At 45.3% G+C, this 26,910-nt stretch overlaps 4 protein-coding genes across 10 annotated transcripts in view; 1 reads left to right on the forward strand and 3 right to left on the reverse strand.

Moving 5' to 3' along the window:
• Positions 1 to 4,894, reverse strand: Hen1 (Hen1 methyltransferase). Of its 2 annotated transcripts, XM_078188437.1 has the most exons (6): positions 4,761 to 4,894; positions 4,529 to 4,671; positions 4,113 to 4,360; positions 3,851 to 4,033; positions 1,405 to 3,737; positions 1 to 1,331 (listed from the first exon to the last, which is right to left on the reverse strand). In XM_078188437.1, coding segments are annotated over exons 1-6 (3,096 nt in total). In that variant the 5' UTR covers positions 4,762 to 4,894; the 3' UTR covers positions 1 to 1,143. The 2 variants fall into 2 exon arrangements, with proteins under 2 accessions (XP_078044563.1, XP_078044562.1); XM_078188436.1 differs by having other exon boundaries at positions 4,529 to 4,885.
• Positions 4,895 to 5,342: 448 nt separating this feature from the next.
• LOC144473982 (WD repeat-containing protein 46) lies at positions 5,343 to 7,589 on the forward strand. 2 transcript variants are annotated; one of them, XM_078188357.1, is made up of 7 exons: positions 5,343 to 5,476; positions 5,564 to 6,252; positions 6,321 to 6,637; positions 6,702 to 7,026; positions 7,093 to 7,206; positions 7,268 to 7,418; positions 7,497 to 7,589. In XM_078188357.1, exons 1-6 carry the CDS (start codon positions 5,464 to 5,466, stop codon positions 7,376 to 7,378), a joined length of 1,569 nt encoding a protein of 522 aa, XP_078044483.1. In that variant the 5' UTR covers positions 5,343 to 5,463; the 3' UTR covers positions 7,379 to 7,418; positions 7,497 to 7,589. The 2 variants fall into 2 exon arrangements, with proteins under 2 accessions (XP_078044483.1, XP_078044482.1); XM_078188356.1 differs by lacking the exon at positions 7,497 to 7,589 and having other exon boundaries at positions 7,268 to 7,455.
• Alpha-spec (alpha spectrin) lies at positions 7,439 to 16,112 on the reverse strand. Of its 2 annotated transcripts, XR_013494679.1 has the most exons (8): positions 16,045 to 16,112; positions 15,691 to 15,922; positions 15,386 to 15,617; positions 11,689 to 15,305; positions 8,185 to 11,146; positions 7,925 to 8,091; positions 7,648 to 7,847; positions 7,439 to 7,539 (listed from the first exon to the last, which is right to left on the reverse strand). XR_013494679.1 is itself a non-coding variant. In XM_078188355.1 (7 exons), the coding sequence occupies exons 2-7, from the start codon at positions 15,838 to 15,840 to the stop codon at positions 7,719 to 7,721; spliced, it is 7,257 nt and encodes a 2,418-aa protein (XP_078044481.1). In that variant the 5' UTR covers positions 15,841 to 15,922; positions 16,045 to 16,112; the 3' UTR covers positions 7,644 to 7,718. The 2 variants fall into 2 exon arrangements, 1 of the variants encoding a protein (XP_078044481.1); XM_078188355.1 differs by lacking the exon at positions 7,439 to 7,539 and having other exon boundaries at positions 7,644 to 7,847.
• A 4,236-nt stretch (positions 16,113 to 20,348) lies between these two features.
• The window catches only part of Eip74ef (Ecdysone-induced protein E74), a 213,876-nt gene continuing 207,314 nt past the window's right edge, over positions 20,349 to 26,910 (reverse strand). For all 4 annotated transcript variants that reach the window (XM_078188676.1, XM_078188677.1, XM_078188675.1 and 1 more), the window contains one exon: positions 20,349 to 21,146. In XM_078188676.1, the coding sequence (XP_078044802.1) occupies positions 20,596 to 21,146 (551 nt within the window). In that variant the 3' untranslated portion in view covers positions 20,349 to 20,595. The remainder of the gene's footprint in view (positions 21,147 to 26,910) is intronic.

Below are 26,910 nucleotides of genomic sequence, written 5' to 3' on the forward strand. Positions count from 1 at the left end.
GAAGATACGTTTATTGTTCTTTGTTTTCGTCGTTTATTTGTCCAAAATCTGTGGTATCGTGAAAATGGAACGATATGCAGAGTTTCAGTCTTAGATAGATCTTAACGCACGGTGTGAACCTTGTCCACAAATTATTGTAATTATTATCGTAAAGGTTTTACAGAGGGGAGGGGATTAAATGGAGAGATATAGGGGCTAAGGGAAACGTAACGTATCAATAAGCTTTCGTAAAACTATACGCAGGTGAAACAGCATCTCAAAAATTTTAAGTACTTAATTAAACGTCGGGAACAGGAGGTCTTTGAAGATCGTACGAAAATATATGTATCTCTTTTCAAAGTCCGACACATTGTAAAGGCTTCACGTGGTAACAAACAGACCTTACTTAATAAGTATAAAACAGCGTATAGATATTACTAGCACTGAACCACTGCCTTACGCCCACTAAAGACGCTAACGCATCAACAGATCAGTTGCAAATACAACTGCAACGAGAAAGGTACGTAGCAAACAAATAACAAAATAAAAAAGGAAATAGTGTGTCTTAACAAATTCCCCAAACGTTATTCATCATGAGCATCTAGCAATAGGTGTCCCTTTTTACTTTTTTCTATGGCTTCTAATTAATTAAAGACATAAAGCAATTTCGTGCATAATTTGATTAAAACTCGAAACAGGTTGTCTTACCTAGTTATACAAAAATTAAATAAAAAATTGCAATACTTAACATACAAGAGGTCATCAATCAAAATAATAGGATCATGATATTCTTCACAATCCAGAGATTAAGCATAACATATATTTTAATACTGCTTTTAAACAGCAACATTTTTAATTCAGCATTAAAAAGCTGCTTCAGTCTCTAATATTGAAAGATGACTACTTGAAAATTAAGGGTAAGATCCCTTGTTAGAGCTTCTTTCTAACGTCGACGGAGGACTTTTACAACTGCCTCCAAAATAATTTATTATTATTAGTATAAAAAAATGAGACTTCTTTTGTTTCGGGAGTAGCAATAATATGAAATAAAATATAATAAACATAGTTTAGAAAGTAATTACCTTCATGTTTTTCTCCGCAGACTCATAGAACGTATTGGAGGCGATATGTGGAAAAATCTAGATAATCATTATTTCAATAATATCACGTGCGACCAGCTGGCCATCTATCACTTCCGCTATCACTGTGCGATGCATTTTCGCTATCCATGGCCACATTCTCATCACTGTTATCATCCTCACCCATCTCATGGTTTTCCAAATCGCTACCATCTGTGGAACTGCTATCGAAACCTTCGTCGCGTTCCATATTTCTGAACCTGTCGTCCCCTCCTTAAAAGATAATACAGATTAGCTCCTCCATTATTAATTTTGTAGATGTTAAAATACACAAAGCTTATATTACCTGCTCTATCAGGGAACCTAATGTCTCTGCGTTCCCTGATCTGCATCTCAACGTCGATGGGTAAGTCATTCTCCAACGCATAAATATCATTCTCGTTCTCCCGATCATTTTCAAGAACATCGATCAAAGGTTGCAAGTCCTCCAACTCGTTTAATTGAGCCGCCATCATATTATTGCCCTCTCCATCCCTATTATTGTTCGCTAAATCGCCATTCTCGACTTCGACAACCTCAACTACTTCAAGGACTTCTGGTCTAGGAGCCTCTGCTATACTAGGCGGTTCAGAATCAGATATGTGATCTTGCGCTATACTAGACAAATCATATTCCGGGGTCATGTCCTGAGCAGAAGTTGAATTAGGATATCCAGAATCCATCACTTCCGGGGACCAACTATTCGGTGGTGTTTCCGGTGAAAATGGCTTCGCCTCTGCAGTCTCAGCAATCTCTAAAGCGTTCGTATTCAAATCTTTACTAGCCTCTTCTGTAGACTCACCCTGTTCCTCGATTTTTAATACTGATGTGTATTGAACAGCCCCTGTAGCTTCTTCTAAAGACGGAAGAGTGGACTTCAAATCTGTGTCTTTGGCATTGTGACAAGTAGTCTTGGTGCTATTTACATCATCCGACGCTTGTTTGATTAATTTTAGATCGACTAATTGAAGTCTCTGATTACAAGACGATTGAGGCTCTACCACTGTTTGAATGTTGTTCAACGGGGACGTTGTCGTTAACACATTGCTTTCAGTTAACGAGGTATCGCAGGAAGTATCCTTTTTATTGCAATCAGCCAATAAAGGCTTCACTGATGCCACTTCATCTTCATTGCTTCGCGAACATTTGCTATTAATCTCTAACGACTTATTGCTTTCGAGTTCCAGCAGTTGGAGTTTTTTTATTGTACTAGGTAAACTGTTCGTATGCCCATGGAGGTTCAAAGATCTCTTCTTCTTGCTCGTTGGATTCACCTTTGCCGCTACCTTTGGCGAACTTGTAAATTGCGGTTGACTATTGGCTAAGGAACAACTGGCTAATGACATGGCGTTCATCTGTTGCTGATTATCCCTCGAGGAATCTTGAACACTTGTATTTATGTTTCTACTACTATTTACATCTTTGGGACTAGGAAATTCGCTTTCTTGATGCGACGCATTTAAATGTAAGCTACATGAATTATTATGGTCAACTAAATCATTCCTTGTCGTCAGGTGACTGTCCTCAGACGCCTCATTCTGGTACGACGAGTTATTTAGCATCCAATCGCTCATGCTTTCGTTACACAGGCTATCGTGCTTGAAATGTTGGTCCATTTTAACGGCTTGCAGAAGATACGGTTCGGGTGAGGTGGATGCGTGCGATATATTCATGTTTACCGGGAAATGCAACATGTGGTTCAGCTGTTGCACAGAGTTTTCTTGCGTACTCGAGGAACCAATGTTCTCGAACGGAAAATCTTCTTTTACCTCTTCCAATCTAATGCTCAAGGAAGAATCAGGTAGCGCAATTGATGCATTTAAATCTGGACAAACATTCTGATCGATTGGTTCGTTCATGTCGTCCACACTCATACGATCCATATTACTGGAAAATCGATGGCTAGAGTCTAGAGGCTCTCTGATACTACGCTCGCTATACATCGCTGACGCCGCAGAATTTCTCATGTCCAAGCCGCTGTCTAATGCTATATTATCGCCATCGAAAAGATACGTATTGTCCTGAACTACAAAATTATTCTGTGGGATAACGATGCTTGGTTCTTCGTCCCAATTCGGATTGTCCCAATCTTCTTCTAAGTACCTAGTCGAATTTGAAGGTGCACCAGGTTCAGCATCCCATTCATCTTCGTTTATTAAGGAATGTTCATTAGACCAACCATCTCCTTCTATCGGGCTATGGTCTGACCATGTAAGTTGCGGTAATATTATAGTTGGTCCGGATTCGCGGTTCTCAAACGTATATCCGGCATCTTCCAAAATCGTCTGCAACGCTTCCTCTGATACATTGAACGATTTTAACATTCCTAATAATCTTTTCAGTGGCAGCTCTTCCTCTATCTCGGGGTCTTGGTACAATAACCATCCGATATAGTACTTGGCCTCGTCCACGATCTTCTGTTCATCTGAACGATTATCTTCTTGCATTGGATAGTAATGTACCGCTACAACATTAAACAAACCCTCGACGCTTTGACTGGAATCATCTCTATATTCGCAGTGCCGGTGAAATATTGCCATTTGAGTACAGGTACCTAAGTGCTCACTGCCTTCTGGACCCTTACAAATGCCATCAAAAGTTACCTCATAATCTGGATACTTTGAAGTGATGTCTTTTGCCCTATACATAAGAATTATGTAGTTATTAGTGCAAAAAATAAGAACTTAACTGATAAAATAATATTAATATTAAAGAAGTACAAATTGTGGATAGGTCAAATAATCTCTAATTACCAATCTTGAAACTGTTGTCTGGTCCACTCAAATTTGTGATCAGGATGCCTAAATCCAGAAAAATTTGGAAACAACACATTAAACTCTGCATTTGGAGTAGTCATTATTGCAACCTTTGGCTTAATGAACCCAAAAATATTTTTGGGTAGATCTCTCAAAGTATCTGGATATAAATGCTCGATCCTGAATGATTTAAATAATTATTAATACTATCGCAGATACAAATTTATAGATCTTGTATCAGAGATAAAAAGCAACTTACAGTTCTATGCAAATTACAGCATCTGTATTTTCCAGTTTTTTATCATTATGTGTCACACTACCCTCGCATATTTCAATGACCAATGGCGTTGACCTGGTGTGAATGTATTCTGCATTTAGAGGTGCAGCCTTCTCCTGACAGGCATCCAAAAGCTGCCTATCAATATCAACACACAGAATTTTCTCCACACCACGTGTGTTCTTTAAATAAACTAAAAAACCAAGTTCGGAGCAGCCAAAATCTACAACCTATAAATGAACACAGGGTCATTTTTTTACGAAAATCTTCTATTGTGTCGCGACATGAATTCATTCAGTACACGAATATCTTATAACATAACATATGAACTGTAAATAAAAAAATACAATCCGCATGGACAGCGGAACGTAGTGAAAGAACAATGGGAAATCAAATACCTTACGCAATTTTCCATTGTACTTGGGACTACTTAATATGTCGCTCACGGCAGTGTATCTTTGCACGTAAGCTGGCGGAAAAAATCTTATTGGTCTCGCCACGATATCTTGAGGCGCTTCTGAATCTACCATCATGTAATCCACTTCGGAAAATTCGAAAATTTCCTCTGTGTTAGTCACGACATCGTCCACAGCTTTTCGTTTGTTTACTTTGTAATTTTGGTATACATACTTCCCGAGAAGATAGAGCACGTGGAACAGTACAATAACCATGTCAACAATGAAAATCAATCGCAATTATTAGTGTTCACGTTTCACGGACGCATCCCGGTCTGCTTCTCGTTGTGCGTAGTACGAGCGGCCATGTTGTTTTGTTTTGACGAGCCGCGGTCGCGATCCACGATTCATAAAGCTGATTGGATAAAATCTTTTGAAAATGATCCAATCAGCAAAATCAGCGCTGCAACTATGGTGATATGATTTACAATGTCTAAAGAGAAGACGTGCATTGATGATTACATTCTGCGGATGTCACAGAATTACTTATGAGATGGAGGATTAGGTTTAGCATCTAATATATTATTCTGTCCTATAAAAATGTAGTATCTGGCACAGAATCATAATCCGAAATGATTAAATTGATAGATCATTCACCGAATGCAGGCAAAGTTGTAACATTAGATAACATCACTGTGCATCACCAGAGGGCTTCTTACTCTATCGATCACGTTGCCTAACAGTTTGAGGGTTTTGCTACTACGTGATTTAGCGCTGTACGAATCTGTAACTTGAATTCCAAATTTTTCCACATGTGGCACTACTTATTTATAACATGTGGTTTGTCTGTTGAAATTGGCAGAAGGATAACCTGGGTAATGCAAGAATAGTGTCTGTTTATTACTAGGTGTTGTTATAATTTTAAGTACAAAAGCAAGATGAGGAACATAAGTAATTTTTGAATTATAATAATACCATGTCATTATTAATAGTATTAATGTTTACATCATAAGCTAATATTTCTAATAATATTTACAGGAAACAAATACAATAATGGGCCATACATTAGTGAAGAGCGAATGGCAAAACACCGTAAGGGAGAAGGAATTGATTTAAAGGCTAGAACATCTAGGATAAAGCACAAATTGCTAAGACAAAAGTTGAAAGCAAAGGAGAAAATTATAAACAACACTGTAAAGGATACAGCTCGAGCAGAGATATTATTGACTGAAGATTATGGTTGTTTGGAAGCTGAGCCAGGAGAACTAACAGCGCGATTTAGGCAGTCACAGATTGCAGATAATGTAGATATAACTAGCGCGACTAAGCATTTTTCTTTGAAATTAGATTTTGGCCCATATTATATAAAGTACACAAGAAATGGTAGGCATCTGGTTTTGGGTGGGCGGAAAGGACACGTAGCTGCCTTAGATTGGGTCACAAAGCAGTTGGCCTGTGAAATGAATGTAATGGAATCAGTGCATGATGTCTCGTGGTTACACATTGAAACCATGTTTGCTGTAGCACAAAAGGACTGGGTATATGTTTATGATAATCAAGGAATTGAATTACATTGTCTCAAGCAAATGCATAAAGTAAACAAGCTAGAGTTCTTGCCTTATCATTTCTTACTTGCCAGTGGCTCTAGAGAGGGCTATTTAGCTTGGCTCGATGTCTCAATAGGTACATTTGTAAATTCATGCAATGCCAAAATTGGATGCATACAGGTGTGTTAAATACATATATCTATAGCACGTAAAGCATGTGCAGATTCAACGATTTAATAATTTTGCAGGCAATGACACAGAATCCAACTAATGCAGTACTATGCGTGGGTAGTTCAAAGGGAGTGGTCTCTATGTGGTCTCCAAATAGTAGAGATCCATTAGCAAAAATGTTGTGTCATACTCAGGCAATAAACACAATAGCTGTACATCCTTGTGGCACTTATATGGCGACTAGCTGCCCAGCAAAGTCTGTAAAGGTGTGGGACATTAGACAGTTGGCAGGTCCTGTACATAATTACCAAACGCAATCTCCTGTTCAACATTTGTCTTACAGTCACTGTGGTCAGTTGGCCATGGCAATGGGGAATGTAGTAGAGGTTTACAGGTACAACATACTATAATAATTTTTATATGTATAATGGAAACATTAATATCTTTCTTTGTATCAGACCGTCAGCTGATGAAATGAAACCGTATATGCGGCACAAGGCCGACTGGACAGTAACAAGTATGCAGTTCTGCCCATTCGAGGATATCCTGGGTATCGGTACAACGCGAGGAGTCTCCTCTCTTCTGGTACCTGGAAGCGGGGAAGCTAATTATGATGCTCTGGAACTTAATCCATTCCAAACTAAGAGTCAGAGACGCGAGGCTGAAGTGAAAGCTCTCCTAGATAAGATTCAGCCCGAGCTTATTACTTTGGATCCGATTGCCATAACGGAGGTGGACGTACCTAGTTTGAAGGACAAAGTAGAAGCGAAGAATAAACTCATAGTAAGTGTTACTTAAAATCTGATTATTATCGAAACAGTGCAACATATTAATGGATCTTCTTTGCAGCATCTTAAACCAAAGGATATAGAATTTAACCCGCGTCGAACGAAAGTCAAAGGAAAAGGTGGAACAGCTAAAGTTATTAAAACGAAAAAGATTCTAAAAGACTTGAATCGAAGGGTAAGTAGGCATTATTGCTGATTGCATGCATGTTGCAAATACTAAACGTTAATTTCTTTAGGAATACGTTACCACTATGCGACAAGCAGATATAAGACCGGACGTGGAGAGAACAGAAAGGCCGCGGAGGGATTATGGAGTATTGAATAGATTTGTATCGAAAACTAGATAACGCGTATTATGTAATTCCCATTGTGTTGACTTGATAATCTGTAATTAATTTATAATTAAATCCTTTGGAATTTCTACTTAAAATGCATAATTTATTTCTGAAGATGCTCCATTAATAGATACTGCATATACCGATACAAAGACCAAGTCGCGAAACGCGTGCTGCAAACAGAATCAAGATTAATGATGTCAAGCGTAGTATTCAAGATCGATTACATATACGTTGCGTGAAAGTAGCGAGGTGTTTAATAAAACAAGTAAGCGCCTTACGTTTCTGCTGCTATCATTTAATCGTCGTTGTATTAAAAAGAGAATAATTTATATATATTTAATTTTGGAAATTAATTTTGGAAAAGTGTGTGAGTAAATTCGATATAATCTAATGCTCCTGTGATAGGTCGTTCTGTCTTCGGGTCGACGTACGGTTTCATGCGGGCAACGCAATAATCGGCCATTTCTTTGGTGAGATTCTAGAATCGAATATACAAGATTAATAAACTGTAGCTGAATCTATAAATCAAATAAACTGATCTTGAGATATACTCACAGCGTAGAGTTCTTCTTTCGTAACGTATGGCCGATCGGCGGCTGTGATTGCGCGGAAAGCGTTTTCGATTTCTTCAGAACTTTGCACATTCTCAGTTTCCTTGCTGATCATGAAAGCCATGTACTCTTGTAACGATACGTAACCATCTCTGTTAGGATCTACGATATCTGCGGAACAGAAGAATAATACGAAGTGATATTACAAAATATATGAAAATTAATAGATTTCCAGTAAGTAAAATGTTAAAAGCGAGGACAAACCAAGGATATTCTCAAATTCTGGATCTGGTTGTCCTTCTTCCACCATAGGTAGGTCGTAACCAAGCGCTCTTAGGCAGGATTTGAATTCTTGGTGATTGAGACGACCACTCTTGTCCTTGTCGAAGTGTTTGAACATCATGGAGAACTCCTTTAGAGCATCTTCAGAAACACCGGACTGATTTCGTGCCTGTATCTGTTGCTCCAAATTGTGTTGCATACGCATTCCCAACTGATCCAACTGGTCCCACTGTTGCGCCAATCCCACTGTGCTGTGCTCTGTATACCGATTGTCCAAGATCAAATGTTCCTCTAGAATGGCTCCTAGATCTTCTATTTTCTTCAAGTCTTGGCGGCGAGCACGTACTTCTTGCGTCTTCCTCTTCGTAGCTTCCAGCTGTTGTTCCAGTGATCCCGACCCCTCCATCATGGACGTTCTTGTTTCGGCCAACCATTGATGGAATGCATTTGCATGTTTAGCAAATTCTTTTCGTAGCTTGTCGTTCTCTTCTTGGCGTTGAGCTTCCTTTGCGAGTTCCACGTCACGCTCCTTGATGATCTTCTGCAGATTCCTCCATGTATCCTCTAACGCCTCCATGGTGAACCAGGTGTACGGGTTGGGACCAACGTTAAAGCTCTTGATCTGTCTATCCAGAGCAGCTAGTGCTTCAAAGTCAGCTTCGGCGGAGGACAGGCTAGCCTGGAATTGCGCGTGAGCATCTCTCAAAGCCCGGATTTCCTCGATACTGTTGCAGCGAACAGGATCGGTTAGATCTTCCTCGGCATTCTCGAACCACGAGTTGAAGGCAGATGCCTTCTTGGCGAAGGTCAGGTACAATTCTTCGATTTGCCTGAACTGTTCTTGCATTCTCAATAAGCGTTGTTTCCTGGCGTCAGAGTCAGCCAGAAGCTTCTGCCAGCGGGCGATAACGTCCGCATGACGTTTCTGGATGCTGGGCGTTTGATCGTGTCCAGATTTCACCAGCATTTCCTTCAACGAGGTGATATTTTGAATGCCCTCGTGTTCGAACGCGTGTAGACCTGCGTCGAACGTTTCCTGCTTGGTGAGCAGTGTCTGAACGGTGGACAGATCCCGACCGAATTCCTCGGAGCGAACGTGGGTTTCCTTGTCGGCAATCCAGGACTCAACGACGTCAGCCTTCCACATGAACTGCAAGTAGGCAGAGTTATCATTTAGCCTAGTCTTCCTTCTAGCAGCCAGAGCGCCAAGTTGTTCCAATTTGTTTCGCAGTTGAGCGCATCTCTGAGCTATAGCATCCGCACGATGATTGCCAGCCTTGATTAAAGCCTCGCCAGCTTCGCATATACCCTTGCAACGTTCCCCGTGAGCGGCAAAATCTGTTTCGAACGCGTCGTGCTTCTTCAAAAGACCTTGCACTGCAGCCATGGTGTCGCCATAGTCCTCAACTGATAGCAGTTGTTGCTTTTCCGTGATCCAAGCCTCTTCTTCTTCGACCTTGGCCAGGAACTGTTGGTAAGTCAGTGATTCGTCTAATTTCTGTCCTCTAGTAGCGGCCAACTGCTTTAATTCTGCCCACGCTTGGTTCAGCAACTTCAAACGTTGCTCTATCTCAGGAACACCCAGGTTTGAAACGTCCATCAGCTTTTCCCCAGCTTCCTGGACTGCTTGAATGGCTGGCTCGTGACTACCCAGTTCAGCTTCCAGCCTCTTGTGTTTCTTCTTCAGATTTTGAACGCCAGTTAGGTCGCGACCATAGTCGTCCGAACCGACCAACAGTTTCTTCTCCTTGATCCAGGACTCCTCGTCAGCGATGTCTCTGAAGAACTGATGCAAGGTATTGGCTTCATTTAATCTAGCTTGTCGATGGGCAGCCAGATTCCGAATTCTCTCGTAGCGCTCGTTTATACTCTGCCGTTTCTCTTGGATACCGGCCGCGTCGAACTGGCCGCTCTCTATCAGCGAATCCGCCTGGCCATTCATGTCTTTGATCCTCTCTTCGTGAGCTTGGATGTCGGCTTCAACCAGCTGATGCTTCTTCATCAAGTTTTGCACCGAGGCCAGATCCTTGCCTGCGTCCTCAGATGTCAGCAGACTCTCAACTTCACCGAGCCAGAAGTCGAGATCCTTGACAGCAGCAATGTAGGTGCGCTGCTTGTTTGCTTCCTTCAACTTCATGGACTTCTCGGTTGTCTTCTGCGTGAGATACTCCCATTGATCCGCGATCGACGCCAACCTCTTCTGAACAGCGTCCTCGGAACCAGCACATTGATGCTTCTCTATCAAATTGCCTCCCATGGCAAGCACGGACTGGATTCTGTCTGCGTTTGCTGCTAACTCTGCCTCAAACGCCTGGTGTTTCTGGTGCTTCGACTGAATGTTCGCAGGATCCTTGTAGTTCTCCTCAGTCGCCAGCTGTAATTTTTCGGCGATCCAGTTCTCCATTTCGTCGGCATCTCGCGAAAATTGTTGCAAGGTCTGCGACTCTCCCAGCTTTGAACGTTTCTCGATGAGAGCGTCCTTGAGGTGCTTCCAACGGTCCAAGACTTGGCAGCGTCTTTCATCGATCGGCTTGGCGGCATAATGTTCGGCCGCTATCAATTGATCCGCCAGGGTCTGCAGAGTAGCAATTTTATCTTCATGGGACTTGATCGCTTTGTCAAAGTCTTCGTGCTTCTTTATCAGAGCCTCGACGTTGTCACTGCTGTCTACGGTGTCCGCGCTGCTCAGGAAAGCTTCTCTGGCGCTCATCCAGTTCTCAGCTTGTTCGCAGTCCCTGCAGAAAAGCTGCAGCTCCAAATTCTGATCGAGTTGCATGCGTCTTTGAACCCAGGCTTTTTCCAGCTCCTGTCTCGCTTCAGCCATAGACTCTAACTTCTCCTGGATCTCGACACTTGCATAGTGACTGGACTGTAGAAGCTGCTGTCCAAAGAGTTCGAACGCCTGGAAGGTACCTGCTCTGGCATCGATCTCTATACGATGTTCCTATAACACAAGAAACAAAAGTTTAAATAACCCGTCGAGAAAGTTAACGGAAGTTCACACTCATTTTGCGCATAGATTTCAACCCACTCGACAATAGATACTACGATAAGCAGCGTAAAGGCAGCGACCGCACTATAAGAAGCACACGTAGAATCGTTCAATCTGTTAATAGGCGTGTCTTCATTACAAAACATCGATCTGCCAATTCGTCCTTCTTCAATTCTCATACGCTCCTCAGAATCGAGTTACAGAAAAAAATTTTCCCTTACTTTTTCGCCCACTTCTGTTAGAAGAGCGTACGAGGATTAGCAAACGAGGACAGTTCGTCAACAACAAATGTGAAAAATCTCTGTCAAATGATTAATTGTACGAATATACTCAGAGGCAAAGTCGCACAATGTTCGATTCATGCTCAAACGCTTTAGTACCTCTGGAAGTACGCCGTATCGTGCGTCTATCTCTGCCCTGTGATTCTATAATTTAGATTACAATATAGTGATTCTATAAATCTTTATTTTATTATTGTTATGAGTTAAATATACCTGATGACGATCAAGCAAAGCTTCAGCACCGGTAGAATCTGAAGCCAGCTCTTCAGTAGCGACCAGACCCATCATTGAATTGATCCAAGCCATCAAATCTCTGTAATCGCTGAGGAAGCGTTGGAGGTCATAAGAATCCAACAGTTTCTCTTTTCTGCTATTGGCTTTTGCGGTTAACTGGGTCCATTCCTCGTTGATCTCCTTCTGCTTGGCATAGGTCTGTTCAGCAGTTTCAGGGTGAGATTGCATCAAACGATTGGCAGTTTCATCCAGCTGCTTGATTTTATCTCCTAACGCTGCCAGATCTCTCTCCAAACCTTCGTGTTTGCGTTGCAAGGCTTGTACGCTGCGCAAATCTTTCCCAAGATCGTCGTTGTTCAGAGCAGCATCCTTTTCACGAATCCAATCCTTGGTCTCGTCAACATCACGGTGGAATCGCTGTACCTCGTGAGCTGAGCCCAACTGATTGGCTCGCTCGGCAGTGAGAGTTTGTAGACTGGTCCACTTTTCGTTGAGATCTTGAATCTGGGTCTGAATCTTCAGGGCCGCTTCCGTCTGTCCCAAGCTCATCAGCTGAACAGCAATCTCGTTCATTTCAGCGAGGCGCACTTCATTCGCCTTCAGGTCCGCCTGGAAATCGTCGAACTTCTTCTGCATGACCTCAACCTGTTCCAGATCTTCGCCGACGTCCTGAACCTGAGCGTGATTCTCCTTGTCCTTGATCCAAGTAGCTAGCTCTGCCGCCTCTCTGACGAGCACGTAAGCCTTTGCGGTCTCATTCAACTTGTTCTGCCGCTCGCGTGCCAATCTCAGAAGATCATCGTATTGACCTTCGATCTGCGCTTGTCTGGCAGCGATGGAGCTCTGCTCTCTAGCCAAGTTCTGTTGGGAGGCACTGAGCCCGGCTTCTGGTTCCACTCGCTTTACGTACGCAGCTGGAACGAATCCTTGTCGGTCGTTGACCTCAACCTTCCACCAATCCTTGTTGTTGGAATTTAGCAGCGTCAAAGTGTCGCCCTTTTTCATGGATACTTCTCTGGGTGATTTTTCCGTGTAATCGTACAGGGCGACGACGCACTCCTTGCCGGTGATGTCAATTGTAGGAGTCTCCTGTTGGCGACAGGATTGAGCTTGTTCCTTCAGAGCAGCTATAGTGCTAGCGAAAGCCTCCAGATCGCTAACTAATGCTTCATGCTTCTTCAGCAAAGCCTCAGAGCTGTCCTCGTCCTTTCCGTAGTCGGCGTTCATCACGATGGGTCTCTTCTCCTTCATCCACGATTCTGCTTCGTTAGCGTCTGCAAAGTATTGATGGGCCTGAAGCGAATCGTCCAAGTCAGTTTTACGCTGCCGAGCTTTCTCCTTCAACTGCCCCCAGTGCTCGTCCAGTGCAGCCAAGCGTTGACTAACTTCCTCAGCAGCGAAGTGGCTTTCCTGCAACATTGTTGCTCCAGCCTGACAGACAGCTGCAACACGTGGCTCGTGGTTGTTTATCTCGGCTAAAACAGCCTGGTGTTTCTTCTGCAAGTTTTGCACACCGATCAGGTCACGGCCGCGGTTGGTAGATGCAGCGACAGGTTCTTTCTCACGGATCCAAGCCTCCTCATCTTCAATGTCTCTGAACAACTGCTGCACTTGCAAAGAGTCGAGCAACCGTTGCTTGCGAACGCTCATCGGACGCTGCAAGGCACCGTATCTGGATTGCAGCTGATCCTGCTTGACTTTGATGTTGTTGGCATCGAAGTGACCCGACTTCACGAACTGATCTGCGGCCTGAGCGATGCTGTCGATTCTATCAGAGTGCGAGGCGACATCGGCCTCTAACAAGGCGTGTTTCTTCTGAAGGTTCTGTACGCTGGTCAAATCCTTGCCATAATCCTCCGACATTAGTTGGCCCTCGACTTCAGACAACCACAACTCAATGTCCTCGACGGTACGATTGAACTGCTGCTGCTGAGAAGCTTCCTGCAACTTTGCTCCTTTCTTCTCTGTGGCTTGGGTCAAACACTCCCACAGTCTCATAATCTCGTCGGTGCGAGTGCCAATGCGACTGCTGGCATAATGGCCATCCTCGATCAGCTCTTGACCAGTCGCTACCATCTCCGCCATGCGAGTGCTGTTGGCATTCAATTCTTGCTCGAAATTCTGGTGCTTTTGCACCTTGCCATTCAAGTTGGTGGGGTCCAAGTAACTATCGTCGGTGGCGAATTTTAGTTTCTCGTTCACCCAGCCTTTGGTCTCGTCGCAGTCGCGCTCAAACTGTTGCAACTTATAGGCGTCTTCCAGTCGTCGTCTCCTCTGTGCAGATTTCTCCAGAAGAACGGCACGCCTTTCCAAGAGCGACTGACGTCTCTGCGCCACATCGTCCGCCGCATAGTGTTCACCCTCTATGAGTTTACCAGCAAATTCGTCCAGTATCTTGATCTTGTCCTCTTGAGCTGCAAGGGACTTATCAAAGTCCTCATGTTTTTTTATTAGTGCTTCCACACTATCAAGGGAGTCGCCTAAGTCCTCGTTTGCGAGGAACGCTTCTTGCTTCGCCATCCACGCATCCGCTTGCTCTGTATCTCTGTAGAATAATTGGAGATCCACACACTGCTCATACAGGATCCTCCTCTTTTCCCAGAGACTCAGCAGAGATTGCTTATCTTCTGCAAGGGAATTCAATTTCTTAGCTACTTCTTCCGCAGCATAGTGCTTTTTCTCCAAAAGATTATTGCCGGCTAATGTAGTCGCATCAAAGCTGTCGGCTCTAGCATCTATTTCGCCCTTGTGTTCCTGGTGTCTATCGACGAGGGCTTCTGCGCCTGCTACGTCCTTGGCTAGTTCGTCCGCAGATATAATCGCCTTCATGTCATTCATCCAAGAAACCAAATCTCTGTAATCAGCCAAGAATCTGTGCAAATAGTAAGACTCGTCCAGCTTCAAACGTCGCTCCTTCGCTTTCGCCGTAAGACTCTCCCACGATTGTAAGATCTCCGCACGCTTAGCTTGAATCTGTTTAGAATGATCCGCTTGATGAATAGCGGCCAGCCGATCGGCTTCCGTCCCCAGAGAGTATACTTTGTCTTCCAACGCAGCTAAATCGCGTTCAATACCCTCGTGTTTCCTTTGCAACGTCTGTACGCTAGCGAGATCTCGCCCAAAGTCATCGGAAGACAGTACGACATCCTTTTCAGCTATCCAAGCCATCGTCTCATCCGCGTCACGATTAAATCGTTGAATCTCGTGCGCGCCGAAGAGTTTTTCCTGTCTCAAAACAGCAAGCTGCTTGAGTCTTTGCCAGGATTCGTTCAGCTCCTCTTTTCTACGCAGGATAGTATCGCGCTCAGGGTGTCCGTCCAAGAGTAGTTTATCCGCCAATTCGTTCACTTCTGTTACCCTGTATTCCTGGCTAGCCATATCCTTTTGAAATTCATCAAATTTTCTCTGAAGCACTTCAACGTGTTCCAAGTCGTGTCCAAATTCATCAGTTGTAACAAATGCTTCTTTATCGTGGATCCAGAACATTACTTCATCGCAGTGTCTGATAAATTGCACAAGTACCAAAGCCTGCTGTAATTTCAGGCCCTTGTCTGCCAATCTGCTGAGCAGTAGCTCCCAGAGACGATGAAGTTCCTCTAGAAGGATAAGACATATTTTGTTAGTACAGTTGAACTTTTCAGATTTTCTTGAGATTCTAACAGCACCGTTCATATACCTAATCTTTTGCGAATCACATCACTAGCAAAGTGATGCTGCGCTATCATTTCAGAGCCTGTGTTGTCAAGTGATACAATGGCATTGGAGTGAGCTGCGACTTCAGCTTCAAATGCTTGATGTTTTTGTATCTTCGCCTGAAGATTTGTCGGATCCTTGTAGCTCTCATCCGAAGCAGCTTGTAATTTTTCATAGATCCATCCCTCAAGTTCGTCCGCATCTCGCTTGAAATACTGTCGAGGAACAAATTTAGTTAAACGGTGCACTGGATGAGCATTGAAAAGTCTGAGCGATTAGAAAGTTTACCTGAAAGCGACGGGAGTCCTCGAGTTTGTCTCTCTTGTTCCGAGCTTCCGCTTTGAAGTTCGCATACCGACCAAGAACCTGGTCCCTCCTCTCCTGGATATCCTCTGGATTCTCCAGAATCTTCACTTCCTTCGGCGTGATTTGATCCATGTTGGATTTCTATCTATCGTTCGATATTTGTCGAACAATCACTTGCACCCAAAATGGCCACGGGGTGTGGCAAACTCGTTAGCTGTGAAATCAATAATTATAGCCTTAATAGAATACTTTCTTTGTTGATTTCCGAGAATTCGGAACTTCTATTGTTGTAGCTTCGATTATTTAAATTCGATGAAACAAAAAGTTGACACATGCCTTGGTACAATCGTTTCCTGGAAGTTAACGGCGCTGTGACACCTAACTGTTTCGTGGTTCGATACTGACTGCGCTGACAGCGGCCGTCGTCCTACATGTAGCGCAAGCGGAAGAAATACTTTCCGCTGAATTCTCGTCTCTCATTGGCCGACTAACGAAGCGTTTGGCCAATCGGACCCGTTCGTAACTGGCGCGCTTTATCAAATTGACTTACATACGAGCATTACGTCATCGCTGTGTAATCATCTTTATTAGGAACTTACGAACCCAGAGAGTTATTTAAACAGCGATAGCGGGACTTTATCTGAGATATCTATCCTTTATCTACGATATTATTCTAACAGTTTGCAGTTCACGGACGCTATACTCTGTTCATTTAATTAACAGTTCTTCTATCGTAAAAGTAAAAGTAAATCGTCCGTAATATAAAATTCTGAATTTCTATTATATCGACAATTTATATTTTAGTAGTAAGAAAATTGGAAGGTTATAATTTATATATATTAAAGTAGAATAGCACAAGCATTCTTATTTTTATAGATAGAATTTTTTTTTTATCTTATTCAAGGTTTTACTTTTCTTATCAATAGTTTTATGGGTGAGTGAAAGAGCAGTGTTTATGATACGGTAATCTTTTATTAAATTTCACCTACAAACAACGAATCACAGAACGTTACATTAGAGTTCCTTACGTCAATCCATCGTGTCTTCGTAATTATTTTACAGGTAAATAATCATAGATTTATCCCTATTACGGTAAAGTCTTATCTGTTAAAATATCTTGTAGCGTAGTCAATCGTAATGTAATATGTAAATTTAATTCACCTAAAAATAGGATGATTTCTTGTTGTAGTGTCATCGTTCATTGTTTATAAGTGGATGTTATCGTGTATAGAAGTGGTACTATCCATAGGTACTTGCTTTTTTGTCCATTGTACTCTGATGTATTTCCTTGTGTGTCTATCTCGTTCTCTCTCTCTCTCTCTCTCTCTCGTATTCGCTCTTTCTCTCTCACTCTCTCTCTCTATCTTTCCCTCACACATACTTTCTCACACACGCAAACAGCCATCCGTACATGCAATATTCTATCGCTCGTGCTCTCCCTCTTTCACTCTGTCTTTCTCTCCCGCTTTCTCGCTCTACTTTCTCTCTCACTGTTTTATATCTTACATATTTTCTTCTTTGTATTAATATATCTTTCGTCCGATACGCGTATGCAAAGAGTGCGATATGAAAAAATTCTTCGTGTACCAAAAATTGTTTCTGAATATCTCTCGTCGTATCTTCTCTTTTTTTTTTATTGCGAAAATTTTCTCTGTATTTTCCGTTTGTTCGTTACTCTTGAGAAAAATTACAAAATTCTATGCTGACGAGGAGGGTACGGGAGGTCATGGGGGGTGTGTTTTACAGGGTATCGGGGATAGAGGGGGGGAATGGAGGCTACGTGAGGTTCCCTTAAGTACTCTGGACAAAGTCGATGGTATTATCATTTTTTTTTTCTTTACGATACAAATTGCTAGAACTTCATTTTTTAATATGTTTTTTTCTTTGTTAGAAGGCAACACGTCATTTGTTAATTACGAGAAGGCAATTCGCTTTGTATCATCGGTATGTCTGGCGTCCCGACGCATTTCTACGGACTCTAACAACGTTTGGTATCAATTTTAAAACCCAAGACTCTGCTTTTAATATAATCTGCATCCTATGTTTCATCATTAAAGAGGAGGGCGGGGCAGAAAATGCACGGGACCGTTTACAGGCATTATTGGCAGCACTTGATCGTTTTTCACTCTATTTTTTTTTGTTCCTCTCTACTTCCACGTTTAATATCCGTCTTCGCTCTTATATATCATTATCAACTATGATTTCATTCTCTGTCTGTCCTTTCGTCATCTACGAAATGATTTTCTTTTTTTTTGGAGGTGATCGTTAAAGAACCGTGGTCCTCTTCGAGGAAAACTATCACTTGGCTCTCTATCTCTGTGTCTCTTTCTCTCTGTTCTTTCTCTCTCGCACTCTCTCTTTCTCTCCTATTTCTCTTTTGTATTACTTCCACAGTTTCACGAACGTTAACCAGCGTAATGTTCTTCCTAAGTATATTCTCAACGAATTTCTTTTATGTACAAAAACTTACGATCTATAGGATACGCTTGCACTCGCACGTCACGTCCTCGGGGTCTGGGTAGGGCGGTGAAAGATTTTCGGGGGGGAGGTGAATTCTTGGGAGGGCGCGGTGGGGCGTCGAATAAATTAAATTTCACTCTAACTTATCGTGCTCTGTACGCCCCACTAAAAGTTTCTCGGAGTGCACACACGCTCGCGTAACGGGACCGGACAGCCTGTCCGCGGAACAAACAAAGTCTCTTTTTTTTTTTTGGAAACACGGTGTCCGATGATTAATATTTGGCAGTTGTACGCGTACACGTCGAATGTATATTGCTCGCAATCGGTGATCCGCTTCTCTAATTACTACCTCGTACGAGGGGATGAAAAACGAAGAAAAGGACACAGAATTTCTCTCGCCAGGGTCGCATCCGCTTAGCTGTCCGGTCGCGTTACTCGCTCACGACCCGAAGGGGTCGTCCAGAGTCCTGCGCTCTTCCACGAACAACGGATGTTCGTTCACGGACAGATCCCACCCGACCCGTTCGCATCCCGTCGCTTCGTTCGCAATTAATTGTACAATGATGTCTCGTGGATGGTTCGCGGTATTACAAACGTGGCATGTCGACACTCTATGTCGCACGAGGGCTGCGAACGGGCCGAACGACGTCTCCGATCATTCTCATGAGCATAACAACGGTGTGCGTTAGAGGACGCGGGGACCAAATTACATTTCGTCTGGCCTCGGCGTCGAGGTATAAAAAAACAAGGAAAGATTAGGCGAGTTCCTAGCCTCGCGGACAACAGATCGGAGACGTCGCTGCGTCGATACACGCTGTTGCCGTTGTGCAACTTCCATTAGTTCCGACGTGACGGAAAAGAAAATCTCATAGAGACACATTAACTCGCTCCATTTACTACATAACATACAATATATATTCATATAATATATATATATAATATTCAATAATATATATACTAATGGTGTACTTTTATATATACAGAGATATATAATGTCTGTTTCAATAATCTTTTTTTTTATGAATTAGTAACACTAGCTTGCTAAATAACATTCTTGGACCTCGTGTGTATAGCCAGCACCTTACGTTGTTGAACCCTCAGCTCGAATAGAAGAGTCGCCCTTTTCGCTTATATTTAAAAAAATATAGTGTGTACGTGTGGATAAGTGAACGTGTGTGTTTCTGCCTGTCGTGTTCTGTCGCGCGCGCGTGCTGCGCGTGTCGTATGCGTCACTCTGTGTACGTCCGTGTGTCTGTTTAGTCCCCCTTCCTGAGCTCGCCCCCACGAAACTTGTTACACACGTCGTTTAATCTGCCCGATCCTTTTTCTCTACTCCGTTATCCGAATCTTTTCACAGCCCTCATTTCGTTTCGTAATTTTTGTTTCCTCTTTTAATTCTCACGTCCGTAAAGAAGACACTCCACGTCGCGTCACTGTGTAAAAACGAATGTATGCGTGTACAGTGTAATATATGTATGCGTGTCCTGTGTCTGGTCTCCTCATTCCCTCGTGTTTCCCGCTCGACGACGCGTTGCATAACAAAAATTCCTCCCGTTATTTTTTCTTTTTGTTGTCTCTAGGTAACATATATAACCGTCTAATATACAATAAATAATTTATCGCGCTCTCGAATGTACAATTGTGTTCGCCTACACGTCTCCGACTATACGTCCATACGTTTAAGTAAATTTGTCCGTACTAGATTCATCCGTATTACTCTCTCCCTCGATCCGCGAAATCCATTTAACAAACACGCACATATAGCTCAATCCACTCCACCACCATCGCAGCGCGACTCGTCCCTCGCGGCACTGCCGAAGTATCGTTCTCGCGAGAACCGAAATTTTGTACAAATTTTCTCAACGAGCTCAACGCTCCTCTCACCCGTACATCCATATGTATACATGTACGCTTATCACATATATACATACACACATACCGTTCTCTCCACGTTGTAAAGCTTAGTACGATTACCATCGACGTGTCGACCGTCGAAACGTAACAAATAAAAAAAAAAGAAAAACAAATAAAAGAAAGACCAAGATGGAGGACGAAATTCGACGGCAGCCCGTAGAAGAGGGTGGTTGTCCACCACCTCCGCGGCTGGCTGATGTGAAGGATCATCCTCTCGCGCCTCTTCAATATACATATATCTCTATAGGTTCGCTTTTTTATATATATATATATATATATATATTTATATATATAATATGATACAAGGAACAAACGAAGTCAGAGAGAGGGCATCGGTACACGATCGCATTAGATCGTCTGAGGGGTGTGCCATGTCGGCGCATCGTGGCAGGAAGAGCCGTTCGCCGGCGCGACGATGATCTTCCTAACGATCGCCGTGCGAACGCCCGTACGGGCCTTGTCACGGGCTGGCCGTGCTCTGTCGTGCTCCCTCGGGCCCTCGGGGGCCCTGTCTCACGCGCCGGTGCAATCGATCTCGATTATGTCCTTCGGCACGTCCACGAACTGATAGACCAGCCTCTGTCCGTCGACCTTCGCCAGGATGCCGCGCTGATAATAGTAGCGCAACGCCCGGCCCATCGTCTCGTAGTTCATGTCCGGTTTGTTCTTGTGCAGGCCCCATAGCCGGGACACCGCTTTGCTGTCCACCAGCTTGAACACGCCCCGCTCGCGGTTCGTCCACTTTATGTAACGCGGACAGTACTCCCTGTCCTGCAGCAGCTTCAGCAGGAACTCCCATAGATAAGTCGTCGAGCCCTCGCGGGATTTCCTCTTGACCGCGGCGCCGTCTCCCTGTCGGGGCTTCTTCAGCTTGTTCTTCTTCGACCGCGGCGGGAAACCCAGCTCCAGCAGGTACAGGTCGTCGGACACCGAGCTGGTCGCCGCCTGGATCACGCTCGTCGGCACACCCCCGTGGCCTCGCGGCGGACTCGGGGTGCACGGGGTCGCGAACTGACCTCCGCTCGCGTACATCGAGTTCACGTAGCTGCTGTAGCTCTCGGACACTGTGAATAGAACAATCGGAATTAGTTAGTTTGCCACCAAGTTCCACCATTTGGAAATAAGCTGGGAAAAAAAAATATGATCGCCAATTGACCCGTTTAACCCTCTGACTGCGAATGATTTTCATTGCACAAACCCTTTTTGAACTTAATACTTTGTCTCGACTAAATCGAAATTAACTTTGCTTATAATTACAAACAGATAACTGTTAAAAAAGCGTTACCGTACTATCAGTTACAAGACCCAATAGATACTGTAAGTCAGGAAAACGGTTTCCAGTGCAAAGGGTTAAATACATCCAAGTCGATTGTTCAAGATCGAAACAATTGGCGTAGCAGTGACAGGGTTGAAAGTTGGTTCGAAGCAACATCGTAGCTCTTTCCGAAAGGAAGATGATCTGCGATCTATGCTTTCTGTGCGTGAACGGTAGCCGGCACGATGTACGGCGGATCAAATTATGCAATTAGATTCGGTGATCTCGAGCCAGACAAGCGGAAAAACAAAGAGTTATCGTAATACATATACACGGTTGCATATAAATGCGACGAGTGAACTCGTCTCGGCGCGTAAACAGGTTAAACGCATTCTGTTACGAACAGATGAGAGTAATCGGGGTTGGAAGGGATGGGGTGGATGGGGGGCTAGGTCGGAAGCTGATTAAACGTTATAGGGCTCCGCGGTGCTTTTTCTTCGCGTGGTAGCGGCCGCGGCACGTACGCGGCGTTAATTATCGGCCGTTTAAAAGTTAATTGTAATCCGACGCGAGCAGGTTCGCGCGATCCACGTCGGGTGGCGCCATCGTTCGCTGCCACCGGCACCGAAGGATAACGCAAATGACGTAGATCATCGCGCGATTAATTATGGGTGGTGAGTCCCGGTTATTACAGCCCCCTTTCCTTTTTTCCCTCCCGGTACGCGCGCGTTGAAACTGGAGCGGACTCGTTATCCCCGGAAGAATAAAATTTAGTGCCGCGGGAGGCGGCAGCGGCAGTCTTTTTAATCTGCCGGGTAATCCAAGATAATTTAGCGTCCGAGTATTATCCCGGCTGATTGGATCCGGATCGCGGAACCCGCCCGCCCCTCCGCCGGCGTCCCTCGAACACGCGGGTTTCCATCGGAGGATAGTAATTGCGAGAAGCGTCTGCGCGTACCGTCGCCGTGAACGGCGCTCTCCTTCTCTATCATTTGGGTTCCCGAGCGACGGTGACGTGCCGACGTTTTACCGGAAGCGCCGTCCTTTTTAACCCCCTCGCGCCGACTATAATCGTCGAACCAGTCCTGCGATCGCTGTATCCAAGGTGACTCTAGCTATATACCACTTTCGCGTTAATTATCCATTTGGTCCTGCCTCGTCTGCTCGACTGCTCGTTTCTAATGTTTCCTTAAAGAGTACAAGTCGAGTGGGCGAAGAGGACATAAAGAGCGTCCGATATTCCTTCTAAATGGTTTGGCATTTCCTACCTAATCGTTTCACACGGATAAATGTTCGCCATTTCCGCCAGGGATTATTAATCGGCACACAATTATTAACCTTGCCGTGCACGCTTTTCAGAAGAAACGACTCGATCGACGAAATGAAATTGTTTTAAAAATCAAAAATTCTCCTTCACGATCACTGAAATAATAACGTTTCATTGTTTTCCATTTATTCTCTAATACGTTTTAATATAGAAATCGTAGCAGGTTTGAGTAAACCCAATCAAGCCATTATTCGAAAACAATGTGCACCAAGGGCGGTTAGGTGTCGATACGCGGCGTCCGTCCACGGCTGACCGTATCTCCTGAGCGGCGGCGAGGCCAGTTCACCGGCGAGTCTGACCAAAGCACGAACGACTCCACTGTCTCAAAGTGGTCCGTCCGTCCCGGGCTCGATCCAGGACACGTCCGACCGTTGTGTCCCCGAGTATTGTGCTCCGTCGATAACCGGGCCGTTCGTGCGACCGGAAGTCGGGCCAATCCGTCTCGCCTTCAGCCGGCGCGTTTGCTCTCGCGGAAAGAGACGACAGAGCCGAGCTCTGTTGTTCGCGCGAGAACCGCGCGCTCCTCCGGCTTCGTTAAGTATATACATACATCGTGTTCATCCGTGCAATGAACTATTAATAGCTGTCCACGGCACCGCCGCTGGCGCTTCGCCGTTTTCTGTCCGCGTGTATGATCGATGTTTCGGGGCCCGGCTCGCTAACGTGCTCCTCGGATCCCGTCGATCGAGGCGGGCCAGTCGACCACCGCGTGTTTACGCGAGATCGGTTATTATTCCGTCGTTCGCCAAACGACGCGGAGAACAACGGGCTTTTTGTGGAAGTAGCCGGATCCGGTGCACGGCGGCGCAAAAATACGGGGGCGTTCGGATCATGGGCGTAACGATTACGTTACGAGTAACGAACGCTTTTTAGGCTGTCGACGTTCGAAAGAAATCGACGGGAAAAGTCGACGAAAAACGTAGCCATTTTTCGGACGTCCACTATTTGTTTCTCGCAGTAGTATCTGTTATAGCGAGACTTGTTCTAATTAAGAATCTTTCACGTCTTTTTTACACGAGACCGATAAAATGGTGGGAACGATGTTTACCCTGGGACGATGTTTTCCAAACTGGACTATGCTTGGAAGGCAGCCGTCGCCGCAGATTTCAACGTTTTCAACCGCAAAATTAGTAGAAGCGCTTGGAAAAAGTATAGGATGGTAAGGGTGTTACAATTTCTTCGCAAGTCTCAAAGAGACATCCGAAAAGACGCCGTTTACATTAGAACACGCTCCCTTAAATTCGTTTTGTCAGCCTGCATTTAAAGTTATTCGCGCGGATACACCGATTCCCACGGGCCTTCCAGCTTTGTCCCGCGGTTTTCCAGAAACGGCGAAAATTTGGTCGCGGAATCGCGGCCGGCGTTCCGCGAAACTCGCTCGAGGAGGATGCCTCGAAATAGAAAGTATTCGTACGCCACTGGTCGTACGTCGCGAGAGGAGAGGAGAGCCAGAAGAGCGCTGGAGAGAGAGAGAGAGAGAGAGAGAGAGAGAGAGAGAGAGAAGAGGAGAGGAGAGAGACGGGCGGAGGCGGTCGGGGCGAAGAGACGCGGAGAGGGTTAAGCGGAGCCAAATGAAGGGGGCAGCAGAAGAAGTGGCGGCGGAGGAGGAGGAGGCGTAGAGGAGAGGAGCGAACGAGCGAGCGAAGGAGAGACAGACTGAGCGGGAGGGAGAACGGAAAAAGCGACGGAGAAGGAGACGGAAAACAAAAGGGTAGGGGAACTCTGGCTGCAGTATGATAGAGGACTGACCCGAGCCAAGGTTGCACGGGTGACGCCATCAAGCTACTAGTGCATAATAGCGCCGCTCGTTCGGAGGCCGCCGCGACTGCGCTAAAATCGGAACTCGTTCTACCCGTCTCTCTCCTCACCCCGTCTCTTCCCCCCTGTCTGGTCTCCCATTCTCTCTCTCTCTCTCTCTCTCTCTCTTTCTCTTTCTCTTGTTCCCCGGTTGCGTCGTTCCCCGTAGTTCCGCGGAGTCTCGCGATGGCTCGCGCGCGCACGCCAGGCGGTTCTTGAACGATTCCTCCTCGCGATTCCCGAGGCTTTTCTGCTCGTCCGAGCCGCGGCGAGGGAGAGGAGGAGGAGGAGGAGGAGGTGGAGAAGGAGGAGGAAAACAAGAGAAGAGAAACGAATAGGAAAAATGCGAACGATCGCGGGGAGTACGGCGGGAGGGGCGCGCGGCGGGGATAGGAGCCGGCGGACCGAATTCTCGAGGTGCCTCTAAAAATAAAGAGAACGCGCCCCGTTGTTCTCGGGATCCGTGTACATAGACAGAGCGCCGCGCGGAGGAAGGAGAGACGAGTCCGTGCGAGGGAGATAGCCGCGGATAGAAAGACGGCGAGGAACGGGAGAGTGCGAGAAGGAGAGAGAAAGAGAGAGAGAGAGAGAGAGAGACCGAGAGAGACACGGCGGAGCCGCGTCGAGAGCGAAAGAGCGCGCGAGCGGAGAAACAGCTGGAGCGGATCGTGTTTACGCGCCGTATGACTGGCTAGATGAGTCAATCGTAGACCCGTTGTCTAGGAGCCGTGGTGGGGAAGCTACTACTTCACTGACCTATACCACGGACGACGTACAGCGAAGGGAGACCGCTAGCGACGACGATGTTGCATCGCGTACGCATGACTGTTCCGTGACGCATAGAAACGCCGCTCTCCTAGAGGCATAGAACTAGAAGAAGAGACGCCGACGGACAGAGACCGAGAGAGAACGAACGTGACGGGGGAACGGTGGAATGAAACGCGCACAACGCTACGACGATTTTCTATTGACGAGGCGTTTGCGCAACGGAAACGCTCGCTACGGAGGAAACTGTTACGAGATCGGATCGCGTCGCGCGTCCGCGACAGCGATAACCATTTCTTCGACAATTTTCGGCCTTTCAAAAGGACAGCTCTATCAGATCGTATTGGAACACGCGCGAAGCTAGCCGCATCTGCGTGCTCGCGACTTTTGCGAAAAATTCCGGCTGGTGGAAACGGAAGAACGACCTCCCGAGCCTCACTCCTTTCCAGCCGGCGCTATCGATAATACACCGCCTGTGATAGATAATGTGTCTTTCAAGGAACTAATCAGACATCAAAATGTCGTGTACACGATTCCTGTAAAACCGGCGTGCATTGAAAATGCAATAGTTCGAAGAACGTATTAGAATAAGCATCGTCGTTCGCGAACGATTCCATCCGCTTTGCTACTATATTTCTGTGTGGTCAACGATGTAATGTTTCTAAGAATAAATTAGCATACATTGTATCGATTCCAACAAACGCCTGTCAAGGTAAACGATTTTCGTAACGTTATACATTCAATTCGCGGATTGTTTATTCAATTCGACCGGCTATTATTCACAACCGTCCCGGTTAACGCGAGCCGAGAGTTCGCTGAAGTAGTTTTGCGACTGCTGCGGAGCGGGCAAAGTTGCAACTTTCGTTTTCTTTCTTTCGGGGTGGGGGAAAAAATCTTTCCTGGATTTTCAGGCGTCGCGCGCGGGGCGAACGGAGATGGCGGTGTCTTTCTCGTCGAAACGACGAACAAGTGGGCCTCGACTGCCGTCGACGTAGCTCTTCTTCCTGACAGCGGTGGCAGGAAGTTTAGGCGAAACAGCCGGTAACAAGTCGATAGTTAAAAATACGTGCGACGCAGAGGGTACGGGGATTTGCAACGCGGAGAACAGAGGAGACGAGAGAGGAGTGTGAGAGAGAGAGGGAGAGAGAGAGAGAGGACGGAGGGGGAGTTATCCGCGGTGCCGTGCCTCCCGTTTATTTTGCGAGAATTTCGCGCTAGCCTCGCGGCCGGAAGTACAAGTATAGCGAGAAAGGAGGGATCGGGAGCCTGGGAGAAAGAGAGAAAGAGAGATAGAGAGAGAGAGAGAGAGAGAGAGAGAGAAACGGAGAGAAAAAAAAGAGAAGCGGGAGGAGATGATCTGCCGGATGGTGGGAGGCATCCAGGAACGTACGGTCCGGCGCGGTGGGGAGGACGGGATAAAAAGACCTGTGCTGAAAGTGAAGACGACGGAAGAAACCACGAAGAGAACGGATCCTTGCGTGGTGCCCGGCGAATAATCGTTTCACGCTCCAATCTCCTTCCACGGAAGATCACTGGAATTTCAGATACGGATACTCGACATCCCTGAACACTATTCTATGTCTATGCATTTCCTGTCACCGATTTAACACGTTACCTACTTGCTTTTTCGCCCAACACTGCTTATTAATCCCTCGCCATATCATCCTCTACATAGTTGCAACGA

This window comes from Augochlora pura, chromosome 8 (assembly GCF_028453695.1).
Source record: "Augochlora pura isolate Apur16 chromosome 8, APUR_v2.2.1, whole genome shotgun sequence".
NCBI classification, from domain to species: domain Eukaryota; kingdom Metazoa; phylum Arthropoda; class Insecta; order Hymenoptera; family Halictidae; genus Augochlora; species Augochlora pura.